This window comes from Mesocricetus auratus, unplaced genomic scaffold (genome assembly GCF_017639785.1).
Source record: "Mesocricetus auratus isolate SY011 unplaced genomic scaffold, BCM_Maur_2.0 Super-Scaffold_15014, whole genome shotgun sequence".
Classification (NCBI taxonomy): domain Eukaryota; kingdom Metazoa; phylum Chordata; class Mammalia; order Rodentia; family Cricetidae; genus Mesocricetus; species Mesocricetus auratus.
The window spans coordinates 8,590,978-8,615,175 of record NW_024429186.1 but is presented as its reverse complement, the minus strand read 5'-3'; the positions used below and the strand labels follow the sequence as shown (position 1 = coordinate 8,615,175).

The 24,198-nt window shown below is 48.2% G+C and overlaps 1 protein-coding gene across 8 annotated transcripts in view; it reads left to right on the top strand.

The window, feature by feature from the left end:
* Nucleotides 1–23,409, top strand: part of Wdr20 (WD repeat domain 20) — a 65,863-nt gene extending 42,454 nt beyond the window's left edge. For 4 of the 8 annotated variants that reach the window (XM_013112183.3, XM_013112182.3, XM_040742456.1 and 1 more), the window contains 2 exons: nt 11,418–12,677; nt 15,163–17,340. In XM_013112183.3, the coding sequence (XP_012967637.1) occupies nt 11,418–12,677; nt 15,163–15,225 (1,323 nt within the window). In that variant the 3' untranslated portion in view covers nt 15,226–17,340. Of the gene's footprint in view, nt 1–11,417; nt 12,678–15,162; nt 17,341–22,602 lie in introns of those variants that run through there. The other 4 variants (XM_005068335.4, XM_005068333.4, XM_040742453.1 and 1 more) reach the window with 3 other exon arrangements.
* The last annotated feature ends 789 nt before the right edge of the window (nt 23,410–24,198 follow it).

Genomic DNA, 24,198 nt, shown 5'->3' with positions numbered 1-24,198 from the left:
CCCCACCTGAGCTGTTGACCCCTGTAAGAGTTTCTCTGTTCTTCCTCAAGGGTAGCGGGCCTTAGTTTACATGTTGAGCTGAGCTCTTTTCATCTGTTATGTAAGTTTAAATGTTGTAGATTAGTATTTGAGCTTGTTTTTCCTTAGGGTATAGTCTGTGCATTTGTGCAGAGAATGACCAGCCATCTCCACAGATATCGTAATCCCTCTGCATGGGAACTGGGGAGATGGCTCAGTGGGTACAGTGTCACTTGGGATTTCCAGCACCTACATAAAGCCAGGCATGGCCAGTTGTCTCTAATCCCAGCCCTGGGAAGTGGAGACAGAAGGATCCCAGGGATTCACCACTCAGCTAGTCTAGATGACAGTCAGTGAGCTCCAAGAGACCCTGTTTCAAGAAATAAGGATACAAGACAGTATCTCCACAGGTGTGTGCCTCATGTATACATGCATGCACATGCACACACATCACTTCTGTAATGGATACAAGCATATTGATAACTTGAGATGTGATTTTTGTTTTGAGGCGGTGTCTTACTGTGTAACCCTGATTGGCCTGGAACTCTTGTAGTAGACCAAGCTGACTTGGAACTCACAGAGATCCTCTGCCTCTGCCTCTGCCTCCCGAGTGCTGAGATTAAAGGTGTGCGCCACCATACCCAGCTTTTGAAATGTATATTTTAAACAAAATACAGAATTGCAGTCATTCTCCAGGTCACTGAACAATTACACACAGATGGAATGACTTGGTGACATGCTCTAATGCTGCTTAAATTTCAGCTTAAGCTTTTGTGTGCATTTGACAAGCCTTTGGAATGCTAAGGGATAAGCTCATGCTCTTGAAAATATTTCTTACACAATTACCTTTGGCATGGTTGGGATTCCTGAACCTAAAACTGAATTGCAAGACACAGGTTTGCCCGTGTTGTGTATACTGGGGTTTCTGGTGTATCTTCAGTTCCATTTAGGTAGGAGCTTGAACTTTCTGACCTACCTATTCAGGGACACATTGGGATTTATACGTAGCAGACAGGAGTTGTCAAATAGATTGTATTTAATTAGGCTATTACAGTGGCTTTTCAGCTTCAAGTATTACCACATATTTGATACTCTCTCTGTCCTGTTTCAGTGTGACTTAGCTAGAAAATGGCAGAGATGAAGTAGACCTGAGGAGCTGGACCTCTAGGTTCCAGGCTCCACCTTGTTGCTCAGCTTTTATGAAGGGTTGTGTTACGTGACATACAGCAGCCTCAGTTCTGACTCTTTGTAGTCCTTATGGCGTGTGCTGTCTGCATATCCAGTACCATTCTGGTTCCTTTTGTGTCTACTAGGAATAAATTTGCCTCTTAATTGACAGCTGAAGAGAAAAACTATTTGACCCTATTTTCCTTTAAAAATCTTAATCAGGCCGGGCGTTGGTGGCGCACGCCTTTAATCCCAGCACTCGGGAGGCAGAGGCAGGTGGATCTCTGTGAGTTCGAGACCAGCCTGGACTACCAAGCAAGTTCCAGGACAGCCTCCAAAGCCACAGAGAAACCCTGTCTCGAAAAACCAAAAAAAAAAAAATCTTAATCAGAAAAAAAAATCTTATTTACCCAGATATTTTATTAATGCCATCAGAGGAAGTGATTTGTATGTAGCTCTGTGATTTTATATATTCATTCATTCATTCAGATGGGGGCTGAGGAGGACAGCAAGGTAGGAGGCACAGAGTTACTCTTCTCTGAGCTGTTAACAGAAACTGGAGTTGGAGTCATTTATGGGGCTTTGCTTGTGTTTGGTAGAAGAGCGTGTGATGGACTGGGAATGGATTGAACCCCGTGCCAAGCTGTTGGTAAACAAGACCCAGAGAGAGTTCTGACTGAGGATGGCACAGAGTGCCGCTTAGAGAACAAGAAAGGTTTGTGTGTTGTGCTGGGGGAGGATGGGGGCCTTAGTGCCCACGTGGCCCTGCCCTGGTGGTGGAGCTGCAGGGTAGAAGCCGGTCCTCTCTCCTCATGCTGTAAGCACAAGTTCTTGCCTACTCTTCGATTGCAGTTGGAAGTGGCTGTTCTGAGTGCTAGGACTGCATGCTTTAATGCCAGGTTGGCATTTGAAGCTCAAGATTGAAACCGAGTGCCCTTCACAAGTCTTTGGTGGTGTGAATCCATTTCTCTCAGGCACAAAAGCTGTACTTCTCAGAGTGCCAGCAATGATGTAGAAAGATGTCCTTGTGTTAGTGTGAGAGTTAGAGGACTCTGGTACTTGCACATAGGAGGGTGGAGGGTTGGCTTTCACTTTACAGATGAAGAAATCTGCAAAGAAATGCTATCTATGTGCCTTGTCCACACCAGGTAGCAAGCTCATAGAATTATCATGATAGAGCTGGAACCAGCAATGAATTTCAGAGACTCTGTGAGCCCCACTAGGTGGAGTTGCCGGTCTGCCTTCTCAGCAGCTCAGTTAGTAAGGGTGGACAAATGGAGTCCAGGCATGTGTTGTCACAGTCATATCCATGAAGTGCTGATAGGATTCGTATAACTGTGTTCTTTTGGTGGTTGTTTTGAGACAGAATTTCCTGTAAATCAAACTGGCCTAGAACTCACTCTGTACCAGGCTAGCCTTGAACTCATAAAGATTCATCTGCCTCTGCTTCCCAAGTGCTGGGGTCATGAAAGTATTCTTTAATATGTCAAATAAAAATATTTTAGATTTATTATGTTATGTATATGGGTGTTTTACCTGCATTTATGACTGTACACCACGTTCATGCTTGGTGCCAAGGAGGCTAGAAGAGGGTGTCAGATCCCCTGAGACCGAAGTTACAGACCATTATTAGCCACCATGTGGGTGCTAGGAATTGAACCGATCCTTTGCAACATCTTAGCCACTGTCCCCTGCTCCCTGTGCCGTCCATCCCAACGGGTATTTGAATTTTTTCTTAAACGTCAGATTTGGCTGGAAGCATGGACTAACTCACTGGGAGGCCAAGGTAGGAAGAGCGCTAGTTTGACTCCAGTCTGTGCTTCGCAGAGATCCTGTATCAAGAGAAAAAGAGGGATTGGTGAAAGGTGAAAGTTAGCTTCAGTGGCACGTCTGAGAAGTACTTCCAGAGTGCAGCACTTGTGACGGCAGGATGAAGGCCAGGATGGCCAGGATGCTTTTGAGACTGAAGGAAAGGAGATGGGCATGGCGTCAATGCATGCCTGGAATCCCAGCACTGGGGAAGCCAGCCTGGGCTGCAGAATATGACCCTGTCTAAAAACAAACAAACCAGAACAAAAACATTAGAAAGAAAACCACTTGGCATTTTCTGGTACCTGAAGTTACAGCATGAGCACGCCACTGGGTGGAGCTGGTGGTGATAGCAGAAGTCATCACCAGAGAGAGCAGTTAAAACCAAAGTACTCGTGTCCTGTGCAGAAACTTGGACTTACCATGGAGACTGTGGGGACTTTGGGTTTAATCAAGGGTCAGCTGCCACTTGTAGAAGGTGAATTGGAGTGAAGAGAAAGCATGAAGGTAGCAGGGCCCGTGAGAGGGTTCTAATCAGTAGCACCCACACATGCACACTAAGGCATAAAGCTGGCCACAGCCGGTGACCCACTGTGGTGTAGGAGGGAGTGCAGATTGCTTTAAGGGAGAAGTTTTGTCAGAGGAAGTGGTGTGCTTCAAGCTGAGCCTTGAAGGAGGAGCCACCAAAGTAAGGACTAGAGACAGGAGGCAGAGGCAGGTGGACTCTCCAAGTTCAAGGCCATCCTGGTCCACAGAGTAAGTTCCAGCACATCCAGGGCTACATGGAGAAATCCAGTTTTGAAGGTGGGTGGGCAGGGAACCCAGAGGACAGATTTTAGGTAGGACAGTGAGGTGAGGAATGAGCGTGAAGAACCTGGTCCAGGCAGAGTTGCAGGGTCCTATGGAGAGAACAGAAGCACAGTCAGATTGCCATCTAACTGTATTTATATTTGTATCTGTCTTTGTCTCTGTGAACGTGAGTGCAGTGCCTGATGAGCCAGAAGAGGGTATTAAGTTTCCTGGAAATGAGTTAGAGGCAGTTGTGAGCTCCTGGTGCTGGGAGCTGAATTCAGGTCCTCTCACGAGCCGTGGGGACACTTAACTGCTGAGCTTACTCTGCAGCCCCCACATAGGTGTTACTCATTGTGAACTTACTGTGGAGGCAGATAGTAACAAGTCTACATTGAGTGAGACTGGAAAGGGGGCAGGGCTCAGAAACGGAGGGAACACAGAGGTTGCATTTTGTATTTGGTTCATTTAAGAGATCTGCAGATGCTTGCAAGTGTGCATCCGAAGGACAGGTTGTTTGTTGGTTTGTTAAGTAGGCGAGATGACTCAAAGTACAGCTGCCAAGCTGGATGACATAGTGGAAGGAGAGAAACAGCTCACGTTCTGACTTCTAGATGTGTGCCACGGCATGCACATATGCACATGCACGCGCACGCATACACACACACACACACACACACACACACACACTAAATGGATGAAGGGATAAATAAATGCAATTTTGTGACCCTCTCACCCCATTCTGCAGAATACCAAACTGCCAGTTAACGTCCCCAAACCAGCACGGTTCAGTAGCATCCAAGAATACAGACCTCACCTGTGAACAGACCAGGGTTCAGACCAGCACCCCACTTGCACGTTGTGGATCTGTACCTTACCTCTCTTCAGCAGGCAAATGGAAAGAACAGTACTTGCAGAGTTGCTTGTGGAGAGGGGACCATGACTGAATTCAGGGGCAGGTACTGAAGGAAGTGTGTCAGCTGGTCAGTGTTGACCATGTTCAGAGCAGGGAGAAGCCAAGGCTTCTCATGGTGTGGGTCATGCTGGGGGGAAAGGCTTTCCTGGGAGGCTAGACACAGTTTTGAAGGAGAGCCCTTTCTTCCTTTTTTTAAATAATCGTGCAGGGCAAAGGCTCACCTTACCTGTCAAAACTTCCTCACCAGCTCCCTGTGCTCCCCCACCCCCATTCCTATGCAACACATGCCCCCATTTCTGATATCTGGTACTGATACATGAAACTTTCAGATACATGAAGAAAATGGAATTGTAAGTTCTTCATATGTGTCGTAGGTAAAGATAGATTAAATTTTTATGTCTTGAAGCAAGTATATTTTCAAAGGTGATTTTTTTTTGCCTGCAAAATTAAAACTATGAGAATTTTAAGTGATTGTTTATAGAAAAATTGGAAAGTAGAGAAAAAAGCCAGGAAAACATCACCTATAAATCCTAGTGTGTACTGCTAATCACCACAGTCCTGGTCGTGTCTCCCCTCACCCTCCGCCCCCAAATGGGGCAGGAATTGAAAGATTCACATCTTTCACTAGAGATGCCCGTGGTCCCTGGTCACTCTAGGTCTGTGAACAGAGGGAAGCCTTGGTCTTGTTCCTGGCCTTGGGCCTGTCCTCAGACACTGTAGAGACTCTTGGAGTTCTGCCTGCTCCTACCAGGAGGAACCAGACAGAAGGATAAATGCCTAGTCCTTCTAGATTCTTCTAGAAAGTGAAGCCCTCAGCTCCCTCCTGTCTCTGCCTTTTCTAGTCTCTCAATGAGAATTTGAGGTTTCTGTTCGTTGCATCCTGTCATGTATTTTGCCACACAGTTCATCAAGATGACAGTCTACCTTTAGTGAGAGCCACCTGAACACTGTAGTCCGTGTTTTGGACTTGGTGGAGCATCCAAGAGTTTGTTTTTGTAACTAAGAGGAAGTGTAACAGAGACAAGGGACACTTGCTATATTATGATAATCAAAGCCTTTCTTTGTACAGTTCTGATATGGGGGTTGTATCCACAGAACAATAACTTAATGTAATTTTGCAGGTGGGTTTTGTTTGTTTGTTTTACTGAGGCAGGATTTCTCTGTGTATCCCTGACTGTCCTGAAACTTACTCTGTAGGCCAGGCTGGCCTACAGATCTTGAACTCAGATATCTACCTGCCTCTGCTCTGCCAGTGCTGGGATTAAAAGTGTGTGCCACCACCATCCAGCTTAAAAGTGTGTTTTTTTCTCCATATATTAACAATACATAATAATGGGTTTTATTATGGCATTTTCTTTTTTAAAGATTTGTTTTTATGTGTCTGTGTGCATGTATGTGCATGTGTATACAGGTGAGTGTTAAATTCCCCTAGTGCTGAAGTTACAGGTGGTTGGGAGCCTCCGGGTGTGGGTGCTGGGAGAGGCCATGGAAAGAAGCACTCTTAGCTGCCCATCCTCACCCAGCCCCATCAGCATGACATTTTCTTACCTTCTCCTCTCTGTTGGTCTCTGCTCTTGCTCTTCCCTAGCCACTTCCCAGTTGGTTCTAACTTCATGTCTGTTGTGTGATCCAGTGAGTTTTGTTAGGATGGCTTATGAGAACATGGGCATCTTGCAAGTGACTGTCCTACTGAAGACAATGTCTTTCCTTCCCTTGCTAACTACTTAATGCATAGAAATTCACAGGGTTGGATGGGTCTCCATGAGCTCTCCCCTCTTCCATGAGACAGGTGCTAAGGAGTCCAGTCTTTGTGGAGATACCATGCAGATAATTATAGCTACTATAAGTTGAGGAATGAAACCACTAGGTTTCAGAGATGGCAGAGCTGGTAAAGGCCATTGCCACCAAACCTGTGGCCCGCATGGTGGAAGGAGAGAACCAGCTCCCACAGTTGTCCTTTGACCTGCCATTTGTGGATTTCTGGATAACACACACACACACACACACACACACACACACACACACACACACACACTTTAAATATTGGACCTGGAGAGATGACTTAGTGGTTAAGAGCACTTGTTGTTCTTCTAGAAGGCCCAAATTTGTCTTCCCTGGGTATCCTCAGACAGATGCACACATACACTTAATAAAAATAAAAACGTCTTTAAATAAACAAAGTTTGGGGTTGACCGATGGTGGAGTATGCTCTTCTCTTGCAGAGGGTGAGCATTATATCACTTTTGGATTTATTGCTTTTTTTTAATTGATGGAAGGAAATGAGCAACTGTTATCTACTACTTAAAGTTTCAACATTGGTAAAAATGATATCTAGTCCTTTCTTGGTGGCTTTGAAGTATCCTTTTCTATACTTCCGAGGAAGAGCTCCAACCCGCTCCAGTGTTGCTTTTTTTTTTTAAGCGTTTTTACATTGTGCTTTCTAACAGTTGTTATATTTATATTTTTAAAATTGTTTTAGTATTTTTATTACAAGTTAATATCTGTATTGTAAAATGGATACCCACCCCCAAATATTTTTTCTGCTTGTTATGTTAGTAGAAGTAAGAAAAATAAATAAAATGAAACGCTTCAGAAAACTCCAATTCAAATCAATTTATCACTGACACTTTGATGTGGCTGCACATTTCTGTTCTTGTTCCCTTCTAACTAGTATGTAGAGACTCTGCTGATGCAGTGGGCATGGTGCCTTTTCCTTGTGTGGTGTGATGTTTTCCTTCAGTACTCTCTGGGATGGACGTGTTGATCTGACTTCCAGTATTAGAAAAGGGTGAGCTCTGGCCCAGTGCTCCAAGGACTCATGCAGACACTGAATGTCAGTGTTCTGTTGTGCTTTAGCTGTGAGTTGGGTTAGGTTTTTATTTTCACAAAGGTAGTTTTGGAAATGGGCTCTGAGTCTTTTGGAAACTAGCTCTTTCTTGGAGAGCTTTGTGATCACCATAGTGAAAATGACAAGCTGGCCTTGCTGTGCTCCCTCTGGGAAGATTTTCCCAGAGTTCCACACCCCACCTTGCTGCACCGTCTTCCTTGGAGATCCCAGGTGCCACAGGCTTGTGTTGCTCTCCAGCTGCCTGGCTCACTTCCCTGCTCGTTTTCCCCAGCTGTAGACTGACCTTCCAGCTGTGCCCTGGGCTTTGTGTGCTCCCCTCATCACCACACCTTCACTCCTGCTAGCACATTGACTGTTAACAGATGTGCGCATTACCATGGCGAGGTTGAAGACCCGTGGCCTCCTGACCCCGTCCCCACTTGACCTTCGTTCTGTTCTTCGTGCTGGGATCCCCTGTCACTCCCCTTTCCAGAGCCTTTGATGCCCCACTGTCTGCAGGTGTGCACTCAGATTTTCAAAGGATGACAATTGGGCAAAGGTATTTTAAGAATACATTGTGTTTTATCTCGTACATCTGAATATTTCACTATAGGATATAAAAAGGAATTATTTTCTAAAATAAAAATGTAATCTTTTTTGTGCAGAGGCTGGGCTGTGTTAAAAATTTTTTTGAGAGTCTTGCCATCTCCCCAAGCTGGCATGGTGCTCCATATGTAGCCTAGCCAACAATGCCCACCTTTTGTCTGTAATTTTTAATCTTATATCTATTGAGTAAAATGTCTCAGGAGTTTCCATTTTTGAATGATAGGCATAGGACACTTCATTCTTTCTCTGTTACACTCAAACTAATAATGACCTAGAATAACTGAAGTCAGGTGACCCCTGGTCAAGGATTGTATCTCTCACTTGCTGTGGGGTCTGAGCTAGACTGGCACCCGCCGCAGAGAAGCTTTGCTAGTGGGCATGGCAGGCTGCTCTCCAGGCTGTGGACTGAAGACGCCACCCGGTTTGCAGTCCCTCTCAGTAGCACAGCTCTGCTGTCACAAGCTCTGGAGCTCCTGCGACTGTTCCTCGTCTGTCCCTGTGTCTCCCCAGCTCACTCGTGCTGTGTGCCCGACGGACATCCCATTCCCAGCACTCTGCCTTCCCTTCCTGTCTCTTCCACAGTGGTTTCCTCATCACACAACGTCTACCATGTAGGAAGGGATGGCAGTTTTAACTGATGCTGTATCGATGTCTGACATATGGGATGCATTCAGTGCTGGTTGAGTCGATGAATTTCAGACAAGTTTGACTTTTGTCTCTTCACGGGGCAAATATCTTTGGGGGTGGGGTGGGGGGCGCAGTTTGGCATGCACAGGTTACATCATTGAAAGGCAACCGGAGGTGAGAGTTGAAATATTTGCAGTTATGTAAGCAGGCATTCTGGGTAGATGAGCTAATCCCAGTGACTGGGGCAGCAGGTCCTGAGTGCAGGAAGGGAGTCAAGTGAGGCTTTCTGTTGTAGTCATGCATGTGAACATGGGTGCTTTGACTGGTGAAGCATTTGGAGCATTAGAGAGTGGGTGTAAAGCCTCTTGCCAGTGCCTGGCACCCAGAATAGCTCCTCAGGTCTTCAGAAGTGAGGCCTGCCTGCCCTCTTGCTATGCCATGCCCTGACTTTTGGTTTTGGTCTGCCATTGCTCATACTGGTGTGCCCAGTCCCCAGGGCCAGCAGTTAGGTCTGCATACTGTGGGCAGTTACAGATCACGGCGGTGCAGGTTCTCTGTCAGTTACATCCACAGACTGGCTTAGAGGTGTTGGAGTGCACATTTTAGTGAGGGGTGAGATTGCTCTGCAGTGCACCTGGTCACCGCAGCAGCACCCACTGAAGGTGCTGTCACTGCTGTTTGTACCTCAGCAGCACGTGACAGCCCTTCCTTTCTTACCAGGGTTACACTTCTTTGTGTACCAGTGGGATTTTTCTGTTGTACTTTTTTTTAGGTTGTAGGTAAAAATTTACACCTGATCATACTACTAGAAGCCTTAAAAATGTCCACATATAATGGGGTCATAGTGATTGGGAAAACTGGGCTAGGATCAGGATAGTAGTCTGGCTTTAAACCAAGTTACCTGTGCAAGCCCACCTAGCAGAGTCATCATGTCCCTGGGCTCAGTGAATGAGTGCCGGAGAAATCTGACCTAGTAGACAGTCGATAATGAGCCTTCAGCTCCTGAAGAGGATGGAGGTCTCTTCATTTCTGCACCCTCCTAACACCCTCTCCCCCAAAGGCTGTGATCTCGCCATGAAAGTTGCCTGATCCCTTGCTGAGAAGTTGCATAATTTATGAAACGATGAAATGGTCTAATGGGAATCCTGCAGAGCAGTATGAGGTGTTTAGGTGACAGGCAGGTCACCAAGCAGGAAGTGAGAGCCAGGGAATGAAACCAGTGACTGTTCCCATAGGCAGTACTTACTGGCTTAGGACGCCAGCCATGCTGTTCTGTGCCAGCAAACAGTGATAGCTCGCACTCTCTGCTCAAACCCCAGCATGGGAAGGGCCAGCCTCTATACTGTGGGCAAGCCCCAGCATGGGAAGGGCCAGCCTCTATACTGTGGGCAAGCCCCAGCATGGGAAGGGCCAGCCTCTGTACTGTGGGCAAGCAGGCTGCTGGGTTTCTCTGTCGGAGTAGTTTGTTGGCAGTTCATTCCTTCTGAGGTCTTGTTTCCATGCAGTGAGCTCACAGTTTCTTCTCTGTCCTGTTCTTTACTGTTGTTGTTGTAGCTAGTGCTGTCTACGAACCCAGGTCCTCATGTGTGCTGCATCCCACCTTCCAGTCCTCCTTTTAAAAGTCAAAAACCATTCCATTCCTGTCGTCGTCTACAAAACAAACAGCATGTATTGCTGTTACATGGTCGCCAAAGCAATTGCACAGGGGTCTGTAGCTCAGGTCCATACCGGTGTGCCCTGAGATTCTTGTTGGGGAACCCCAGTCAGCTAGGTAACATGGTAGCGCTTAAGCCCCTGGGACTGTCCCAGTAACGAGTATAGGAGTAACAGAGAGCACCGGGTGGAAGGGATTCGGGGCAGGATTGGGACATGTGGTGAGTTCTGTAGCCTGTAGAGGGTCTGTACCCTGATGAGCCCTATAGCAGGGTCTGCACAGAGAAGGGTACCCCTTCCTTACATCTGAGTGGCGTTCATGCCTGGTTTCTGTTGGTTGATTTTAAAGATGAGACTATACATGCAGTTGAAGAGGCAGCTAGGGCAGTGAACCACAGGTGATCGTGGACTAAATTGATAGTGGCGGAGCACAGATGCCCGAGTCTGAGAGATGTGGTTAAGATACTCACAAGCCAGTCTGGAGTGAGTGAAGACACAGTGAGTCCCGGGCTGAATCCTGCCCAAGAAGTGTGTTTTCAGGGCCTGTGTTCTGCTGGTCACAGGCTGCAGGTGACTACTTGCCCTGGATCAGCCACAAAAAGGGGCCATATAGTCAGCCCATGGTCTGCAGTGACAAAGGCAAAGAAAACTGTAAGAATTGACACTTGTCCTATGAGTTCCCGTAGAGAGGAAGCCTCCAGCTGTAGTGAAACATTCAGTTGTGTGCTGTAAGGGCCAAGGGCTGTCTCACACCAGTGTGCCCTGGACCTGGGCCCTGGCACAGAGGAAGCCCTCGGCACATATTTGTCAGGGGACTGACACCCCGGTGCAGCTCTAGAATGGGGCGGGATGGGCCATGCTCTTCGTTGGCCTGGCTGACACAGGATAGATGTGGAGGGCCTGAATGGACTCGTCCCTTCTTGCCAAGACGCAGACAAGTTTTTTTCTGGAAAAGTAGACCTTAACTTCTCCGTTGTGATAACTTGTTCTCCTTTGTCTTCACAGAGACTAATAGACAAGTCACGCGTAACCTGTGTCAAATGGGTTCCTGGTTCGGAAAGCCTTTTCCTAGTAGCCCATTCAAGTGGGAGCATGTACTTGTATAATGTGGAGCACACTTGTGGCACCACGGCCCCCCACTACCAGCTTCTGAAGCAGGGAGAGAGCTTTGCCGTGCACACTTGCAAGAGCAAATCCACGAGGAACCCTCTCCTTAAGTGGACGGTGGGCGAGGGGGCCCTCAACGAGTTTGCTTTCTCCCCAGATGGCAAGTTCTTAGCATGTGTGAGCCAGGACGGGTTTCTGCGTGTGTTCAGCTTTGACTCAGTGGAGCTGCACGGCACAATGAAGAGCTACTTTGGGGGCTTGCTTTGTGTGTGCTGGAGCCCCGATGGCAAGTACATTGTGACAGGGGGGGAGGACGACTTGGTAACAGTCTGGTCCTTTCTAGACTGCCGAGTAATAGCTAGAGGCCATGGGCACAAATCCTGGGTCAGTGTTGTAGCATTTGACCCCTATACCACTAGTGTAGAAGAAAGTGACCCTATGGAATTTAGTGGCAGTGACGAGGACTTCCAGGACCTTCTTCATTTTGGCAGAGATCGAGCAAACAGTACACAGTCCAGGCTGTCCAAACGGAACTCTACAGACAGCCGCCCTGTAAGTGTTACCTATCGGTTTGGTTCAGTGGGTCAGGATACACAACTGTGTTTATGGGACCTTACAGAAGACATCCTTTTCCCTCACCAACCCCTCTCAAGAGCAAGGACACATACAAATGTCATGAATGCCACAAGTCCGCCTGCCGGAAGCAATGGGAACAGTGTCACTACACCTGGGAACTCTGTACCTCCTCCATTGCCACGGTCCAATAGCCTTCCACATTCAGCAGTCTCCAATGCTGGTAGCAAAAGCAGCGTCATGGACGGGGCCATTGCCTCTGGGGTCAGCAAGTTTGCAACTCTGTCGCTGCACGACCGGAAGGAGAGACACCATGAAAAAGACCATAAACGAAATCATAGTATGGGACACATTTCCAGCAAGAGCAGTGACAAATTGAATCTAGTTACTAAAGCCAAAACGGACCCTGCTAAAACTCTGGGAACATCCCTGTGTCCTCGGATGGAAGATGTCCCCTTGTTAGAGCCGCTGATCTGTAAAAAGATAGCCCATGAAAGACTGGCTGTCTTGGTTTTTCTTGAAGACTGTATAGTCACTGCTTGTCAGGAGGGATTTATTTGCACATGGGCAAGGCCTGGTAAAGTGGTAAGTTTTAATCCTTAATGCTGCACCAGATCTAGAACTTGACTAGGTAGTGATTTTTTTTCTTGTGGGAGGGGTGGGATGTACAATGAATGTGAATGACACTTGTTAATGTAAATCTAAATGCATCAGAGCCATAATTTTGGATACTGCATGCCATGTAATTCCGAATCATTTGATAACCCACCTTAGAGCATTTAAAATATATAATCAGACTAATTGCCAGCCAAGTCAGTCATCCCTGTGGATATATAGAGTCCCAAAGTTAGCATTCCAGTTAACAGATAAATCATGACATTGTGGAGAAGTAAGGACATTAAAATGCTAAAGTCAAAATTTATGCTTTAACTGGGATGTTTTTGCATACTGCTCAACTAGACTGTTGTACACCTGGTCAGTGTATGTTCAGTACAGATGGCCACTAATTATCATTTATAGTCCAACTTTTTATCTTCAATCATAAATTGTGTAGGAATCTATGAAATCTGACTTAGGAACAACGCGTTCATCAGGGTTGATTGATATTATTTTTACATTGTCTGGCAATCCACAGAAAGAGAAGAGCCTTAATTTTTAAAACCCATTTTAGTCATTTTATGACAATTAAAATTGTTTAATAAACATCTTTTTTCAAAGAAGCAGTTTGTAGAACTCTGATTGCATTTGTGCACTAAACTCTCCATATGTCCCAGAGCCTGGACGGTTAGGGTGCTGTGGCCAAGGGTAGCAGCCGCAGCTTTCAGAAGGGCCTCTTGCCACATCAGCCATGACCTCTGTATTAGATGTGCATGGCTTGGGGTTTTCCCAATGGGGAAAAGGAGGTTCTGTCTGTTTTGTTGGGGGGGTTGTTTTGGGGTCAGGAAGGTGCGGCTGAAAGTCAGGGGCAGGCTCCTCAGTTCTGCTTGTGTGGACTGCTAGGTTACCCAGGCTACAAGACACCTTCTGACAGGGCATTGGTGGGGCTTCAGTTCCCCCATGGGCAAGCATAGGGCATACCCACCCCTCGTGTTCTTGGATGGCAGCTGTGAGTCCAGGAGGGCTCTTGGAGACAGACACTGGTGCAGGACTCAGATCTACTCTGAGTGCCTCCCTTGGGGCCCTGGGGCCTGTGTCCCTCCAGGAGCAGTGCTGTGTGGCCTGCCCCTGTGGCAGGAAAGCAGTGGGGATTGCAGTTTGCTTCTTACTGCTTACCTTCTGCTCAGCTGCTTAAGGAATTTCTCCCAAGCTCTGGTTTCCACAATGGAGGGTAGTTAGTTCTTTGAGCTGGGTATTTTGTGTCAAAATAAGGAATTTTATTTGTTGATTTATTTAGAACATTTAGGATTATTTTTCTGTCTGGTGCACCTTTGTAGTTAACTATAGCAGTAATGATCATTTGTATTGAATAGTGACTGTGGCATTATGTCTCCGTGGTGTCAAGACTCTAGGAGACAGCTACCTGGCTTCCCTCTCCAGAGGCCAGGCCAGGTCCCAGGCCCCTTCCCATGCTCCAACTTGTTCATGGCTGGACCCGTGCCCCCATCCCTATCCTGTTTCCCCTGGAATGTGGCTTCTGTTTATGTGACAGCCAGACAGCCACGGAAATGTGCTGCCTATGAGATACAGCAGCCTCCAGGGTGTCGCCCTGCGCGCCAAGGCATTTTATGCCCCGGAGCAGCTCTTCACCAGGGTGCTCATGCCCCATATACTCCTCAGTTCTTAGGGTCAGCTGATCTGGGTAGCAAAGACTGCCACCATGTAGACTTCTGGACTGGAGAGGTCAGATTGGGCTGCCAGGTGGAAAGGTTAGAAATGAACACTCCATGTGTAGTTTCCGAAATTCACTTTCAAATGCTTCTGAGGCATTGAGTATGCAGTTTCCAAATTCAGGATGTTGTGTTTTGCCTAAATAGAATGGCCAGTCATGGGTAAGTAGTGTTTATGGTGAACCCTGTGGTAATGTCTCAGTTCTGAAGCAGTCTTGGCTGGCAGGGGAGCCGTCACATGTGCCCTCTTGCACCCAGCAGATAATGGGCACTTACAGGTCTCCTGCCCTGGTAGTATTCGCAGCCCCATCTCCTGGGCGCTGACAGGATGACTTAAGAGTCACTTGCTGGTGGGGAGAGCAGAACAGGAGACTTTTCCTTTAAAGGAAAACGAGAAGCGGGCCTCAGCTGTATTGTCTGATAGAGGCCTGTGAATTCGTTCTCCGTCCCCATGGTAATGTCACAGTTTGTGATTTGGGGTTTGGTCACAGTCTCCTCCAATTTCTGCTGCTAAGGGTAGTATCCTTAATGTCTATTCTGGAAACTTTCAGGGGCCCCTTGCGGTGTCTTTTAATCTCCTGGGCTCCCCTGCCGGGCTCAGGGATTGGTAAGAGCCCAGGGTCAGCTCTAGAGGGGCTGTCTTAGCTGCATGACCTGGCCCAGGCTGGCCCCTGCATGCAGGGCAGTGCTGCCCACAGCCCACTCTGCCCCCCTGACTGACTCCTGCCCCCTTTCTTTGACAGCCAGCAGAGCAGTTCTGCAGGCAGGAGGACAGAGTGCAAGGTATTCTCCAAGACCAGAACTAAAGGTGCGGCAGCTCCAGAAGAGGGCGCTGGAGGGCGGGCTCCTTCCTCCTCGTGCTCTGCAGACAGAGGTGGTGGGGTAAAATGGGGTTGTGTCATGGTGGTTCCTGAGCTCCAAAGAATGAGGCACAGGACCACCTGCTTCCACAGTAGCCACCCAGAGACATTTGGGGAGTATGTTTTTAGTTTTCTCAACAAACTTTGAGCTTCCTCATCAAAACTCCCGTTTCCCAGTTGAGCATTTTCATGAGCAAGAATGTCTCTGGTAACTAGCCCCTGGAATAAAACAGCTTTTGTCAAGAAGAGGCTCTTAGAGGCAGAGGTCAAGTCCACGTGGTGTTGTCCAGAGTCCTGCTGGGCCCCATCGAGGACACCACAGCACAGGTAGAGCCTCTCGTCCGTCCTGCTTGCCCACCACAGGCAGGCAGCCTTTTGGGCCAGCTGCACGGGAGCTATGGCCAATCAGCCACACCCATTCCCACATTCCTCTTTCTGTGCATCTGGTGTGAGGAGCTCAGCCAAGGGACTCACCAGCTGCCAGTCAGGCACTGTACTTGGGAGCCACATACTGGTCCTCCTGTGAGGCCTAGAAGTTGTGCCTTGTTCTAACAGCAGATGTCCTAGAGAGAAACTGGACTCCTCATTAACCTGCACAGCGTGAAGAGCTTTTCGTTTGTGTGTTGTTCAGGAGGTCAGGATGAAGAGAGGATGCTTCTAGAAAAGCCCAGAGGTGGAGCGAGAAAGAAGCCACAAGTGTCCCAGAGACATTCTGAAAGTAGGCGTGACAAGGGCTATAAAACTTCAGTCTCTGTGGATGTGTACACACATCCCACCCCAGGTGGTGGCCAGCAGTCCCCTCCCTCCGGTGTTTGTCTTAAAACACCCAAGGTGTAGTTGTCTGACAGCCGTCTCTCCCCATCCTTCCACACCCTGTGATACATTCTGAATGTTACAAATTTAACATACTGCATCTGTGCTAAATGAGTGAGTCTGCCTTAGCACATGCTTGTCCCTCCCTGTGTGCAAGGTCTTCTCTCTGGCGGGAGGGAGGTGTTTCCTTTGTTGAGCAAGCTCAAAGTGTGAGGGTTAACAAGACACTGGGCGTGTAGGGCCAGAAAAGAGTGTTGTGGAAACCCCCAGGGCCACCACCAGTGATCTGACACTTGAGGGAAATCTAGAACAGAGCTTAGAGGTGACTTTCCCCGTGGCTGGTGCTGGAATGCAGGCTATGCTGTGGGCAGTCGTGGCCGAAGGGTCCGTGGGCCCTTAAGCCACTCAGCTCAGGGCCAGTTGCACACTGAGGCACGTGTGTCCACCGTTGAACCCTAACCCTCACCCACGGAGCCTCCATGCACTTCTGCGAGGTTTGATACTGAGTTGAAGGCCTCTGGTTGGATTTTGGTTTCTAAGGCTGGGGATGCATGGACGGGTCACCACACCCACCAGGCCCTGTTTCTGTCCAGAGCATGCTGTCTGCCTTGGGGCTGCGCCACCACAAAGCTGGCTTAGGTTAACAAGGTGGTGTCCCAGGGAGAGGAGACATCAGTGTGGCATTGCCTGCGCTCCTGTGGAAAAATACTTGTATTCAACTGTTACCTTGAGACTCAGATCCCAAGTTCAATTGTAAGAACACACTCTTCTGATGGAGCAACTGTCCCATTGAGGCCGAGTTTTCCATACGTGCTGCAACTGTTATGTTACCTTTGTGTCTTGGTTCAATTCCTGCATTTTACCTTCTGTGTACTTGGGTTTTAAAGATTGTTATTAGGTAACGTTGTGTAAAGTTGTATGGATATTTATCTTCAGTGAGAGTCAAGGTAAATGTGTGTTTCCTTTCTTACATTTTCATCTGATCTCTTCACAACTTGAACAAATTTCATGAAGAGCCCTCCTGCTGTGAAATACCAGGAAGCTGAGCTCCTAATGTTGCAATAACTAATGAAGCTTGAATATCAGTATTGTTACTTCTTAATTCTAAGAACCATGTTTCTGTCTCATGGCTTTGTTTTTAGCTGTTCCTTGTCACTGTCACAGCAAAAGAGACTTACCACATACTTGACATTCTGGAGGCTGTCCTCTGTATATTGACATTGAATAAACGTGTGAATGCATTGTAAATGTAGATAATTTTCAATAGTCATTTTCACATCTAAGTTTTACAAAAAAGAATCTCAGTGAACCAAAAAAGAAAAGCTGTTAAGCGCTGTAAAATTAAGAGCCTTGTTAATGTCTATAAAACAGATAAGCATGGAAGCCACTCTCCCTACTGACTGTGTGTCACAGTTAGCTGACTAGAAGAAATGCTGACTGGGCATCTGTATGAGCCTGTCTGAATGAGGCACTGGGATTCTCTCTGAGTGCGAAAAGGTTTCAATGCAATGTGAATGTTAACTCTCTGAAGGTAGCTGGGCTTCCAGCTGGCTCTGCGGCCACCTAGGCAGCCTAGTGAGCCAAGGGCACTGTGAGCCTCTGTAGGAGCTCTTCCCACCTCACCCCTGCTGGGCTTCTGTGCTTGGGGACAGCTGCTGTCATCACCTAGAGCCCAGTGCAACTGGAGCTACAAGGGAGCAGGCAGGCAGGTGACACTTGCCTGGGGAATAGGTGGCTCAGCCGTGCATGTTGCTGCTCCGGAAGCATTGTCCCCCAGTGAGTCCTTCACTGGTCACCTCATCTCCGGATGCTTACGGGCAGGAATTGCACACGGAGACTGTAAACCAAAGGTCCCTGACGGAGTGACAAGGCGGGAGCGAGCTGGCCCAGCAAGTCCTCCTGGGCCCGTGGTGCTCCCACTCCCATCAGCCCTTGTTCCCTGAGATACGGGACTCCTGCCTAGTTGCCTCTCCTCCAGGCCGGTGAGTTCCAGGGAGTTTCCTTCTTGCCTGACTCTGGGTGCAGATCGAGCTGGCTATGTGCTGCCAAGTAGGAGAAATGTTCAAACCTGTAGGTCAAAGTGCCCCCCTCACACACACACAAGAGCAGCACAGGGGGCCCTTCCTTAGCGCTACGTAGCTCTAAAGCCTAATAGAGGCTAACAGCATTTTCCGTTTTGTTTAAAGAAAACCGTACCATTTGATTTTTTAACAAAAAACATCGCTTCTTTGTACTTGGAGAAAGTTGTTTTCCCAGTCCCTTGCTTGGTGTGGGGCTCCTGTGGATGTGGGTACCCTGTCAGTTAGTGGCTCTATAGCAGTGCCTCTGCCCTGGGGCTGTGCCTCTGAAACCAGCCTCTGCTTTGGGTGGGCAGCTCCTGGAAGGGATGAGCCGGGGAGTGCTTAGACCCTTCTGGAAACCCTGTGGCAGGCTTCAGGGCCCAGCGGGTCACTGGACGGAGGCCTTAGCTGGCGGGTGCTCTCTTAGTGCATGAGCTCGGGGAAGCCTCCATCGCTTGCACCTGTCACTCTCTTTCCTTAGATGTCTGTAACGAGTGTTGCTTTTCCCTGTTCCCATCAGGGTGTGTAGCCCCCTCGTACCACCCTCAGTGTGGCTGTCAGTGGGTAGTCAAGGCTAACCAGGGGACAAAGCCCATGACCCAGCAGGACCTAGGGTCCCAGGACAGTAAGTCTGAAGCCAATACCCATGATACTGAGCCTCCTAAACCCATCTCACTGAGTCTAGGTACTCTGGCCTCTCTCGTGGAACTTCCACAGAACTGGGCTTTCTTTCCGGGTTTTCTCTGGTCTTTTATGTAGAGTGTGTATAATAAAATAATGGATCCTTGCCGGGCGTTGGTGGCGCACGCCTTTAATCCCAGCACTCGGGAGGCAGAGGCAGGCGAATCTCTGTGAGTTTGAGAACAGCCTGGTCTACAAGAGCTAGTTCCAGGACAGCCTCCAAAGCCACAGAGAAACACTGTCTCGAAAAACCAAAAAAAAAAAAAAAACAAAACAAAAACAAAAATAATGGATCCTTAAGCTCAGACAGGTAAGGGGAGCACACCCAGGCACCTGGGATGGTACTCATAGGGCCCCGTCTAAAGAGGCATCCTTTAATTGCTTTGGGGGGAGGAGTCACTGCTCTAGTGTCTGGTGGAGCGCTGGGACAACGGGCCACTCTCTTTCTGTGGTCATCTTTCCCACAGCTCTCAGGGGCAGCTCAGTCCGCCTGCTGGTCTGTGTGTCACTTTGTTTGGGGCTGAGGGACTGAACGGCTAGGTGGATGCAGAGATGAGCTGGCATCCGGCCCCACCTTCCATACCTTATCCCACATTGTGTCCTTGAGGCACTATCGGATGTTTATGGCCGAAGGTGGTTGGATTCAGGGACAGGGCCGTCCTCCCTTAACCCATGGCTGGAGGCCAATGTGGGCCCAACAGACCTTCAGGACATTTTGCATAGTATAACACCCGACCAATTATAGTCCCCATCAGCAGCATCCACCAGGCAGAAAAAGGACTCCTCCATTGGTTGTGCTAGCTTTTAAGGCACAGTATTGGTTTTATTGTATATCCTGGTAGAATAAGGCTTAATACTATTAGCACTGTATTTATTTATTGTAAATGAGAATCTCAACCCAGACCAAGACCAGGAATATTCTGTTGTGTAATTTTGAAATGAAATATCCAGCAATGTTGGCAACGTAGGTTCCAGAGTTGTCCTCGTCCCTGGGACTGGGGGACATTGTTCAGATTCTCTGCTGGAGATACCCTTCGCTTGAGTTTCGTGAAGCCTGCACACAGGTGCTATGCTGGCTGTGTTGCACATCCCTAGCAGGCACACAGTTCTTCCTGTATGCTGATCTTGATTCGCCCATCCCCAAGCGGAGGAATCAGGATGATGAAGTAAAGCGACTCCGCCCGCCTGGAGAAGGGCTGCAGGACCACTGTGCTTTAGCGTGAGAGAGACTCTTTCCCCTTGACGCTGCCTCGCACTGTTTAGTGGTGTGACTACCCCCGTCTTTACACTAAAGCCTGGGCTGCTGGTGACAGGCTGGGGTGTAGCTCAGTGGGACTCACCCTTACTCAGGGCATATTTTACATTCTCTTGCTTTGGGGGAATGGGCTTCATACAGGGTCTCCTGTAACCCTGGCTGGCCTGAGATTTGCTACGTGGCTGAAGGTCACCTTGAACTCTTGATCCTCCTGCCTCCCCCTCCCAAGTGCTGTGATTACAGGCCTGTACCACCATACCCAGCCTCACCACACCCACTCCATATCACAGTGCCCGCACTCCGTCCTGCAGAGACCCATCCCTATAACAAGTGTTGAGGTCACTGTCCTGATGACTAGTAACCAAGCGAGGCAGTCTTGACCTGGGTACTGGTATAGGGCAGGCTCTGACCCATCCCAGTCTGGCCCTGTGCTGAGGCCCTTCCCTGTTGCACAGAGTTTTCAGTTTCTGGTGGCCTGTGCTGGTTTCACACAGTCTTCTAGGAGTGTGAAGCATCCTGCTAACCCAGGGACCCAGCAGGCCAGGTTACGCAGGAGCCTGTGACCACGGGGCCAGGTCCACTAACCAAGAGAGCTGTTCCTGTCTGTGGTGGAGCCCCAGGTCCTTCCTGGCCTCCACTCCATGGCCAGGGTTGACGCTGCAGAAGTGAACCCCTACTGACCAGAGCCCAGTTCTCTGACGGTTGAGTGGGATTACAGTTGAAAGATAGATATGACCCATTGGTTGAGGAGACCTAAGTGCACTCACCTTGGCTTGGTGGACATTAAGGGCTGGTTCCCCTGGCCTCCTGACCACACCACAGAAAATCAGGGCCTTGAATGAATGTTGACTCCGGGTTAGGAGCTGTGGAATGCTGTAGACTTCAGATAGGCAACTTAACATGACAGATTCAGTAAAAGCAGCTTTGTCACCAGGAACTAGAAGCCTGGAGCCCTGGTTGGCTATGTATGGAAACCCCTCATCCGCAGAATTCCAAGGAAAGGGCTGCAGAGGTCACCATATTCATTGCCAGACTCTTGTTGACCTCCATGGCAATCACGAGTCACCTGGGCACCAAATACCAAAGATGGGGCCTATTCAGGTTGAAATGTGCCCTGTCACAATCACTTTTTATTTTTTGATTATATACTGTAATAAGCTGGGATATATTCAGTTAAAATGTATTTCACCTAGCTTTTAAATCATTAACTATTATTTTTAAATTGTGCATCTCCCAAATGGTTGGCACCACTCTTCCATTGGTTGGCCATGGCCAGAGGCAATGTCTACAGTGACAGAGCAGGCCACCTCTGTCTGCAGAGCTGCCTAAGGCACAGAAAGCAGGTCACACACGGAAGTGCCTGCTGCGTGCGTGCGTGCGTGTGTGTGCTGTCCTTGACCTCAGGTTGGATGGGCCAGGGGTACTGTATCCCAGGTCTGTTTGCCTTCCCTCACTAGCGGGTGGGCTTCAGGGGGCATGCTGGTGTGGCTCTTTGCTCGTTGACTGAACAGGGTCTGAGGGTTATGTAAGAGCTCCTACAGATGCAGAGCAGGGCCAGTGCTATACTTCACGTGCTCTTGCCTCTTGGGTTTGTCTAGACCAAAAATAGATTTCAGCTCTGAGGTAAGAAACTACAGGCCAAATGGCTTGCAGTGGGCCAGCTGTTTCCTGGCTCCCTCCAACAGGGTGTGTGGGTGAGGGTGACAACCCATTTGTGACTGTCAGCCCTCATTTCTGCACTGAAAGTTTTTGAAAATGTAGCAGTGTTTACTTAGCATTAAATGTTGTCGTTTATAAATACCCAACAAGTAAATAATTCTTCGTGACAGCTGACGGATGTTTGTTTCCATGGAACCCATTTTTTAGTTCTCCTGCTGCACTACTGTAATCTTCAGATTCCTAAGTGATACTAGGGCACCAAGCTTGCTCTGACGTGACAGTAATCAGTGCTGAGGACTTGAGTGCCGCTGGCTCTGAGGCAGCTCTGAGGGCGCTGGGAGCTTACCTACCTGTCTCCCCCTACACATTGTAGCTGCAGGACTCACCACCCTGACCCAATCCTCGCACCTATAGGGCCTAGTCACTGGAGGTCAGCTAAAGTAAGGTGTGCCTCAGCACCCTCAAAAGAAAGGAAAGCAAGGGCACCCCAGAAGGAACGTGTCTTTTTAGTTGCCACTAGACTGCCCTTGGCGGCTCACATGGCTGAGGGCCTGGTCTGACTGACAAGCTTGAGGTGGAGCTCATGACCCTGTCTGCAGCTATAACCTGAGCCAGTCCCCATCCGAAAGACTCCAACTGTCCTCAGAAAACAGCTCCATCTTCCTGCTAGTTGATGTTGAGGCACAGTGCAATGCTCTGAGGAATTAGCGAGGTGGAACAGGGACTGTGTCAAAGCCCTGGCTTCCAGGTCTTGGAAAGGCATGGGAGACTGAAGATGCTGGCCAAGGGTGAGCGCCAGGGCTCTCTCCGCTGCCCTGTGTCTTGCTGGATTAATGTAAACTGCTTTGTTCACAGGGCTTGTTGTCATCCCCAAACCAGGCCAGTTCTCCAGGTGGAACTGTAGTGTAGCAGCTGCGCTGCTGCTCCCAGGCTCCCCGGGACACGCGTGGACTGAGGGAGTGACAGACGACAACGGAGCCACGAGCTGCGCTGGAGCCACATGCAGGCGGCAGGCAGCGACAGCCCGCAGGGCTGTGTGCAGCCGCTAACCCAAAGAGCTGCTTCTACTTTTAAGTCAGTCTGTTGGGGCTGCAGTAAAAAATGAGAAATGGAGTCTTCTTGCTTTTTACTCTAAAATTCAATGTAACTAAATCCCATATATAATATATATATACATATATACATAGTGTAAAGTAAAATGTTTCTTGAACAAGAAACCTTAAATTCAACGGTTATAATAGCACTTGGCTCTGGTTTTGCACTGATCTATTTTATACTTTAGGTAGTCGTTAGACAGCCTGGGATGCACTCATGAAGACAGTTGTCACCTTCTGACTTAAATTCACAATTCAGAAAGACAGATGCTGCAATCATAGATTTTAAAACATTGTTTGCACTTAAAATAGTTTAATGCTAATAGAAAATGACTTTAAATATGGGGGTAGTTGACTCCCAGCCTCCACAATATGGAGTGAAGATGTCCTTTTTATCTGTTAACATTTATTTTAATACTGTTGTTTCCAATGCAATCAAGCCTGTATTATATGTGTAAATAATGTAATTCTGAAATGGGGGAAATAGTTACTTCACTAGTAATTTTCATCATTTAAGAGTGATATTTCTAATTCACAAAACATTAATATTAAAATTATCTTGAATATACTATTTGTTTATCCTTTTTTAACTGAATTTGTGTGTGTGTGTGTGCGCGCGTGCACGCGTGCGAGCGTGTTTTGGCCTCACTCATTGGTTGGCATGGATTTGCTCCATCTTTGTATATCACATTCCTTGATCCCTCACTGTCAGTCAAGTATAAGGCTGACTGAGAAGCATGCGTCATTTGAGAATTCTTGGCTCTGGGCCTGTCCTCCCAGTCCAACACACCATGGGAGCTGCCTGGACTCTGGTGTAAGCACATTGCCTTTTCCTTCTGGCTTAGAGTCCACCTGCTGTCCTTGAAAGCAGAGTCCACATACTGTGATTCTCCAGCCCTGTGACATGACATGGGGCTTCTGGAGGGGTGACGTCAGCAGCCTGCATTTCTGTGCTCAGGCTGAATTTCTTGCCCATGTATGTAGCTCCTGCAGGTGATACCTGTATTTCCAGGCAGGAGGAACTTTCTCAGTTTTTAAAGAATCAAACAGAGCTGGGTCCTCGAAGGCTTTATGTGCTAAGACTAAGTCACGGAGTGTCTGACACATTTCTCCCAGGATTCCATTAAGTAGGGGGCATATGAAAGGAGTGTAGGGCTTTTGCTAGGTTGTCTGAATTTTTAGCAGCTTTGGCTGCAGCAGGATGATGCCACTACAGAGTTCACACCAATGCACGCCCAAGCTTGTCTTCAATCACCTTAGGTTCCTGGCCCCCAGGCTAGGGGAGCCACTAGCTTTTGCTGCTGCCTCAGCTTTGCAAAGGTACAACATAGGATGCTAAGACTCCCCTTTCTCTCCT